This window comes from Tupaia chinensis, unplaced genomic scaffold, assembly GCF_000334495.1.
Source record: "Tupaia chinensis unplaced genomic scaffold, TupChi_1.0 Scaffold000275_1, whole genome shotgun sequence".
NCBI classification, from domain to species: Eukaryota; Metazoa; Chordata; class Mammalia; order Scandentia; family Tupaiidae; genus Tupaia; species Tupaia belangeri.
Window position 1 is genome coordinate 8,005,720 of NW_006159757.1, and position 8,705 is coordinate 8,014,424.

Sequence of the window (8,705 nt, forward strand, 5' to 3'; positions counted from 1 at the left end):
GGGCAGGCGGAGTGTCCTAAGAACACGCTCCTCTTGTTTCTGTCTACCAGCCAGGACACTGCAGTGGGCATCTTATGTCCCCTTAATGCCAAATCCAATGGCCAAGCTCCCTGAGAAAGGGAAGTAACCTATTGGGGGACCTCCATGGACAGAAAGCCCCGGTGGAGAAGGTCTAACTGGTACGGACAAAGCTCTGTACTGCAACAGCCTATACGGAGTCATATTTTCAGAGCCTGCATTGTATGTACTTTCACAGTGCACGCCTGGGCAGAAATCCCACCTGTTCTGGAAGAGATTCAACCTGACTGACTGACAAAGTTCAGGCCTTTCTGGAATGGGACACACGTAACAGGAAGCACCAGAGTCTCCTAAAAATCTTCCCATCAGCAGCTCTCACGTCTTCCATCTCCCACCCATAGTCCTGGTTCATCACTACCACGCTCTGGGTAAGGCCAGACCTGGGCGCGGGGTGAACTAGCTGCCACGCTGACCCTGTGTGACCAGTGACAGCACAGGTTCAGAAGCCTGAGAGGAGAAGGAAGAGCAACTGGGTCACACTTGTGTCTAAAAGAGAAGCACGCATCCTCCCCTTGGATGCTCACTGCTCAGGTCAAATACTGGGTTGTCAGGAAAGTCAGGGCACATCTTTGCATAGAAAAACATAGAAAAATATGTCATGGCTTCCCCCGAAGACTTCATAGAAATAGGGGAAGAAAGCACAGAAAGAAAGGAAAGAAGATCCCAAGAAGGCACAAGAAGAGAAGGTGGCCAAAGAACCCAATCAGCACCTACAGACAGCCAGTCCCAGGACATCCCACGGCCCGGCCCTGCACAAGAACTCCCTTCGTGGGACACAGGCCAGGGTGGGCATGGGACCCTGTGCTCACCTCAGACCTCTCCCGGTGTGTGCTCACAGACTCTACGTTCAAAAAGATGGATTCCACACGGCAACCTGGGGGACAATGGACGAGGAGAGAAGGCAGCTTCTGTTACAGGGACAGTCCTGCCTGTAGCCCACAATCACAAGAGCTGCCACCCAGGGTGCAGGGCTGGGCAGGGGCTGACACTCACCGTAAGCAACAGGTGTCAACTTCAGGACGGTGTGGAGGGGGCATTTCAGGTAGGGCATCTCCTCTGAAAAGAGATCGGTCCCACAATTAGACACGAGGCCTGGGGCAACAGGAGAGATGGAGGGACGTCTATAGGCCCACCAGAAGTCGTGCCACCCTACCCAAAAAAAGACATCTGACCAAAAAGAGCACAACTAAAGCAATCCAAAAAAAAAAATCACCAAAAACCCACCCTCCCACCCTCCCACAATAAATTAGAGCTTGTTTAGTTTTGTTTTGTTTTGAAAGGCATTTTCTAAATCACAAAGGCCTGTCTAGGAATTCAGCCAAACCTCAGAAAGACACAAGATTCAAAATGTGAATAGTATCATTAGAGTGTCCTGGGCTGTTTGCTCCTCGGAGGTGGACTGAAGAGCTGCCGCCCTCAACCCCACTCCCACACCCACCCCTCAGCTCTGAGGAGCCCGAGGGTTTTCAGGAGGCCACTGTGCATAATTCTGTGCTCAGAGGGCTTCCTTAAGGCCAACAAAGAGGTACCAGGTAGAGAAGCCCCTTGCAGGCTGGGAGCCGGCCGCCTGTGCCACATTTCCTAACATCCAGCAGCACCACAGACACACCCGGGTGAGAGGCGGCACCTGCACTCTTATCCAGGAAGTAGGCCAGCAGGCAGCGCAGGACAGCCTGGTGGCAGATGACCAGCACATTCTCCTGCCGCTCCAGCTCCATGATCACCGGCTCCAGGCGCTGAACCAGATCCTGGTAGGACTGAGCACACACGGGAGGCCACGTTAGAGCAGAGGTGCTCTGGGGAGACCTTGGCTACCATGGCATGCCAACCATCATTATAAGTCAGTATATAACCGATCAGTTACCCTGCCCATCCATCCACGCCCTGAGGGTCTGGGCCTGCATCAGATAAAGTCATCCTCTGAGGCAGAACATAAACCCACCGTCCTCCCTCTGAGCTCCGTCCTCTTCTGACTCCTCCCCACGGGGTGGGGGACAACGGTTTCACAAAGGGATAGCTTTTACTATGGAATAGTGCACAGCCGTGAAAAGGAAGAAGCCCGGTACAATAGGCCAGGTAGGTGATATGATCTCATTTTTATAAAATGTCCAGGAGAGGCAAATCCACAGAGACAGTAGATTCGTGGTTGCCGGGGGCTGGGAATTGGGAGTGACTGCTAACAGATAGGAGGATTCTTTTTGTGGGGAGGAAAATGGTCTGGAATTAGTGGTGATGGCTACACGGCATTCTGAATATATTCAAAACCAACAAATCATTTTCTTTAATATGGTCGATATGGTGAATTCTGTATGATGTGAATCTTGTATTAGTAAAAAAAAAAAAAAAAAAAAAAAGGCAGGAAGGAGCCTGCAAGGAATCCACACACTCCACCTGGCTGGGCTCCAGATCGCCATGTGCCTCTGCACACCGCGTCTGAGCTCAACGCAGCTGCCCGTCTAGCCACAGTGCACAGTGAGGAGATGCACCCACCGCCAGAGTCAGTCCCGCCCCCACCACAATCCCTTCTCCTCTGTACTCTTAGGATTTGGGGCCTGCACACATACATGTCCGGCATGAACTTTAAGCCACTGTGTCCAGGACTCAAACTACAGTCAACTGTGTGGGAGTCCAGTGACATAACCATTACAACATCTGCTGGTTCCCCCTCATAATTTATTTTTAAGGCAGATTATTTGTTCTCATTAAGGTAATATGTTTTTTACTAAAATTGCCTCTCAGTATGTGAGTATCCATCTACACTTTTATTTTTTCAAAGAAGGGAAGCTCTAAATTCCAGGCATCACCCATATGAGCTATGTGTTAAGACATAGGGGGGCCCAATTGGGGCGGGCAGGTGGCATAGTGGTTAAGGGCGCTGGACTCCCACATGGCCGACCGCGGTTTTAGTCCTGGACCTGGCAGCTTTCTCTTTCTCTCTCTTTCTCTCTCCCTCTCTGGTCAAATTAAAATAAATAAAGTTAAATAAAATAATTTTTAAAAAATTTTTTTTAAAAAGTATAACTTGGAACCAATAGTTGGTGTAATGGCTATGTCACTGGACTCCCATGCAGCCAATCACGGTTCGAGTCCCGGACCTGATGGCTTAAACTCGTGCTGGGCACCTGTGTATGCATGCCCAAGCTCCCGAGAGGAGAAGGGATTGTGGTGTGTTCACCCCCCCCCAGGGGGTGATGTCTCGCCTTCTGTCTCTGTCTCTCTCTTTCTGGTGAGAGCATGTGCCCTATAGAAAAAAAAAAAAAAACCTCTCAAAAAAAAATTATAACATGTGGAAACAGAAATGAAATATACAGCTTCAGGCCATTTGGTGTTTGTAATACTAGATAGAGGCTTTGAAAAGAAAAGCCATTATTTGAAACAAATTAATCATTTGCTGTGATGTAAAATATCTTCTCTTGTTCAAAAAATATTATATTCTTTAGCTTTCCTAGCATATTTCATTTGTGCAATTTAAATTGGTAGGACTGAGCACACACGGGAGGCCACGTTAGAGCAGAGGTGCTCTGGGGAGACCTTGGCTACCATGGGATGCCAACCATCATTATAACTCAGTATATAACCGATCAGTTACCCTGCCCATCCATCCACGCCCTGAGGGTCTGGGCCTGCATCAGATAAAGTCATCCTCTGAGGCAGAACATAAACCCACCGTCCTCCCTCTGAGCTCCGTCCTCTTCTGACTCCTCCCCACGGGGTGGGGGACAACGGTTTCACAAAGGGATAGCTTTTACTATGGAATAGTGCACAGCCGTGAAAAGGAAGAAGCCCGGTACAATAGGCCAGGTAGGTGATATGATCTCATTTTTATAAAATGTCCAGGAGAGGCAAATCCACAGAGACAGTAGATTCGTGGTTGCCGGGGGCTGGGAATTGGGAGTGACTGCTAACAGATAGGAGGATTCTTTTTGTGGGGAGGAAAATGGTCTGGAATTAGTGGTGATGGCTACACGGCATTCTGAATATATTCAAAACCAACAAATCATTTTCTTTAATATGGTCGATATGGTGAATTCTGTATGATGTGAATCTTGTATTAGTAAAAAAAAAAAAAAAAAAAAGATGTAAAAAGAAAGGGCTGTGACTTTAAGAAATGACCAGCAATGCTCCTGGTCACCCTGAGCCCTCTGCCACCCTCCTTCCTTCTCCGCCCAGTCCCAGTGAGCAAGGGCCCGTGTGAGACAGAGGACAGTGTGCTGGCCACTGGGCACCGAGGAATGGCCAGCGCTCCCAAGGACACAGGCAGGAAGGAGCCTGCAAGGAATCCACACACTCCACCTGGCTGGGCTCCAGATCGCCATGTGCCTCTGCACACCGCGTCTGAGCTCAACGCAGCTGCCCGTCTAGCCACAGTGCACAGTGAGGAGATGCACCCACCGCCAGAGTCAGTCCAGCCCCTCAGTGTGACTGCCACAAAGCGGCTCCTCAAGGCCGGGGCATCAGTCGTCTCACCTGCAGCCCAAGTGAGAACGCTTGTCTCCCGTGAAGCTTCCCCCCATCTTTTCTTTTTCCCATTATTGTTATGCGAGGGCACTTCAAAAAGTTGGTGAAAACATGGAATTAAAGTATAACTTTATTGGGGCGGGCAGGTGGCATAGTGGTTAAGGGCGCTGGACTCCCACATGGCCGACCGCGGTTTTAGTCCTGGACCTGGCAGCTTTCTCTTTCTCTCTCTTTCTCTCTCCCTCTCTGGTCAAATTAAAATAAATAAAGTTAAATAAAATAATTTTTAAAAAAATTTTTTTTAAAAAGTATAACTTGGAACCAATAGTTGGTGTAATGGCTATGTCACTGGACTCCCATGCAGCCAATCACGGTTCGAGTCCCGGACCTGATGGCTTAAACTCGTGCTGGGCACCTGTGTATGCATGCCCAAGCTCCCGAGAGGAGAAGGGATTGTTCACCCCCCCCCCAGGGGGTGATGTCTCGCCTTCTGTCTCTGTCTCTCTCTTTCTGGTGAGAGCATGTGCCCTATAGAAAAAAAAAAAAAAACCTCTCAAAAAAAAATTATAATTTTATTTTGGTGCTCAAATATTCCCAAAATCCATACATAATTTTTTTTCTTTCTTCTTTTTTTAATTGGCCAGAGAATGCATAAGCTCACCAGAGAAAGAGACAGAAAGGGAGAGAGAATGCAACCCTAGAGAGGTATGGTCACACAGCAACCCCTTCTCCTCCATTTCTCTACCTGTCAGGATTGTGAACATGCGCATGTGTGCATGCTTGGAATATATATTTTTTTTCTCCTCCAAGTCAGCAAGGCCAGACTCAAACCACGTGGTCAGCCATGGTCAACCATGTGGGATCCGGCTGCTTTAACTACCTTACAGTTGACCCATAGTTTTCTTATAATAACATTTTCCATGAACTTTTTAAAGGCCTCTTGTATATGAGAGAAACACATCTCTTCTGCTTATAGGAACTATGACCAACTTCTATTAGGGGTGATGACAGATTCATTCAGGCAGACTTGATTCCAAGGAAGATATGGCAGGAATAAAGCTGCAGAAATAAGCAGGGAGTGAGCATAGAGTCCTCTCCAGAAAGGTCCAGTCAGCCCTGCAGCCCTCTCTGCCAATCCTGCACACAGCTCAAACCCCCCAACCCTGACCACAGATGCAGAGAGGGCAGGAGGCAACCGACACCCACCTCGCCCGTGGGGTAGCGGTAATAGTACTTGTCCTGCTCCCGCAGCACGTACTCCTCAGGGTAGGTGTCCTTGATCTCTTCATACGTCAGCTCCTCACAAACGCCCTGGAGAAATGGCCAGTAGTCACTCACAGGACCACGCTCCACAGGCTGCGCTGGCTAGCCTGACAGAGATGCAGGAGGCCCAGCTGTCCCGCCCTCCCCCTCCCACAGCCCCACAGCTGCACTCACAGCATCAATCTCATTGAGCGCCTTCCACTGCTCGTAGGGCAGCTTCAGCGCCTCTGCCGTCTGGATGGTGCTCTTCAGCTGACTGGTCCACACTCGGAGGTCCTTCAGGTTCTGCTCCTCCACAAATTTGCTCAGGGCACTGGCAAACTGAGGATGCAGAGGACAGCACATTGGGTCCTGTTCCCCCAATCCCACGTAGGGTTGCACACTGTCCTGGTTAGACAGCCAGAAGGCCCAACTGCCACCCAGGACGCTAGCCCTGCTCCCTGCACCCTCCTTAGGGCCCAGAGACCCAGCTCTTCCCTCCCTTTTCCTTTCACACCCATGCATGCACACACACGGGCACACAAAATTAAATAGACACAGATATACAAAACACACACACAGGCACACAGGAACACACACACACACAGTGAGCACAATAATGCAGCGAGGGCAGAAAGTGTGCACCTTGCCCACCTGCAGGTCCCCCATCCCCTACACACAGGAGCTCCCTGCTTTCCTCCTACCTTCTTGCCCCTGCTGGACAGGCCCGAGTCGCCCCCGATCCTGCCCTGGAGGTTGTGCTCGCTCTCCCCATGCCGGCACAGGTAGATGGTGCGGGGCTGCACGTGGATGTTCATCAGGTAGTACACGATCCGGCTCTGCACGTGGTCCTGGACCCTGTTCACCAGGAACCTCCGGCCAACGTCGATCACCTTGATCAGCGACAAGTCCCTGCAGAGACACCACGAGGACCATCCATCAGCCCTCTTACCTGCACAGCCCGGGGTACCCAGCTCAGTCCCCAAAAGGCTTGTCCCCAGAACTGCAGGCTAGACTAGGACGCCTCTCCAGGACACACCGAGTCTCTCTAAGATCCAGAGAGTGCAAGTGTGTGACACGACATAGCAGTGTCTGGTCAGAGGCTTCCTGACCAGGAGGAGGGAGAGAAAGGCAAGAAAATGAAAAGAAAGTGACAGAAAGAACTCTCAGAGGGCAGTCCAAGACGGGACCTTCACTTTCTACACTTCTACACCATTCATTCAGAGACACTCATACTGAATGTGCATTTGGAATTGAGAAGTTTTGTTTTTTGGGGTTTTTTTTAAGGTTTTTTTTTTTTGGCTACAGGGTGTGTGTGCTCTCCAGAAAGAAAGAAACGGAGAGACAGAAAGCAAGGAATCATCCCCCGGGGCAATGGCCACACCGCAATCCCTTCACCTCCATTCTTCTCTCAGGATCTTGGGCACAATACACATGCACCCGGCATGAGTTTAAGCCACTGGGTCTGGGACTCAAACTGTGGTCGACTATATGGGAGTCCAACAACATAGCTATTATGCCAATTGCTAGTCCTGAGAATTTTTTTTTTTTTATAAAAAAAGACATTTTTAAAAGTTTATAGAAGTACTCAGAGCAAATGCTTTGTGAGAACATCAAGCAAATTTTAAAAACCCTACTGCAGGTAACTCAGAGTTGGTCAACTCGCAGGAACTACCTGTCACATTTATCAGGGTCGAGGGGCTGATAGCTGGCTTCATAGCAACTGATTCTCTTCATGAAGTCGTCCATGGCTTCTGCCGAGTTGCAGTCTTTATAATCCGGGCTGGAGATTTTAACTTCCTGCAATACCACAAAGAGGCAGCTGATGAATCACGCTGGAAGGCTTTCTGCTTAGATTAAGCAGGATTTGGGGCTTTCAAAAGGGGAAAGCACAGAAGGGCTCAGAATAAAGATTATCCTACCCAGCATTTAAGAGAAAACAGAATGAATCTGGGGGTGGGGAGGTTGAGTCACAGCCTGATGACTACATGGGAAGGATGCCTGGGGGGGTACAGAGAACTCCCCACTGGAAGGACAGAGACAGAAAAACCCATGAAGGTTCCGTAATGAACACCTCTGAATGGGCCAGTGAGTCAGGGTAAGTCCAAGAACAAGCCACCACTAGACATTGGCCCTCAACTCAGCTGCAGTCTACAAAGCACCTGCAATGTCCCCATCCTGAGAACAGGCTGCTGCTTATAACAGGTATTCGCACCTGCTCTTGGGGATGCCCCAATCTCATGTGGCTTCTTCTCCACCCACTCACAGATGGGGACAGCACCCACTGGGGAGAGGCCGCTCCTCTACACGGACCCCCTGGCCTCTCTTTTTCAAGGTCTGATCTCCCTGGTGAAGCTGGAGTAGAAGCAATATTGGGATCAGCCAGTGGCAGAGCGTGACATGATGACCACACAAGGAGGTGTGGTTCATCATGACTCCACATCCGGAGGTTCCCTCTACATGCCAAGTGCACATGTGCACACATGCCAGTGACGCGGGCTGGCTGAGGCTGGGGGTACGGGTGGATTGCAGCATGAAGACCCTTGAAGAGATGCTGTGTGTCTCTTCCTGCAGTCTGTCTGCCTCTTTCACAGGAGAAAGAAACCGACAAGAAAGAAGCAACACAGCCCTGCCATCTCCAGTGACGGATCAGGTCTGAGGAGCCCCGGTGGAGGGCAGCGCACCGCAGAACCGTTTGTGGCCTGTGCCTTTTCCTCTCAATGACTGCTGTGACTGTGAGTCAGCCACTCTTCAAACAACCCAGCCAGTGGGGAGTCGGTGTTTCCCAGATGCAGAGTTCCCACTGGGGCAGATAAAAACATTCTAGAGACCAATGGCAGTGATGGCTGCCTTACAATGTGAATGCAGTTAATGCCACTGAGCTGTCCACATAAAACAGGATGGTCGATTTTATTTTACATGTAGGG

The 8,705-nt window shown here is 49.9% G+C and overlaps 1 protein-coding gene across 4 annotated transcripts in view; it reads right to left on the reverse strand.

Moving 5' to 3' along the window:
• Positions 1-8,705, reverse strand: part of PFKFB3 (6-phosphofructo-2-kinase/fructose-2,6-biphosphatase 3) — a 118,631-nt gene that overhangs the window by 11,315 nt on the left and 98,611 nt on the right. For all 4 annotated transcript variants that reach the window (XM_006150056.3, XM_006150053.3, XM_027772469.1 and 1 more), the window contains exons 7-13: positions 7,454-7,578; positions 6,483-6,690; positions 5,974-6,120; positions 5,743-5,847; positions 1,706-1,835; positions 1,072-1,134; positions 888-952 (exon numbers count right to left, since the gene is read on the reverse strand). In XM_006150056.3, the coding sequence (XP_006150118.1) occupies positions 888-952; positions 1,072-1,134; positions 1,706-1,835; positions 5,743-5,847; positions 5,974-6,120; positions 6,483-6,690; positions 7,454-7,578 (843 nt within the window). The remainder of the gene's footprint in view (positions 1-887; positions 953-1,071; positions 1,135-1,705; positions 1,836-5,742; positions 5,848-5,973; positions 6,121-6,482; positions 6,691-7,453; positions 7,579-8,705) is intronic.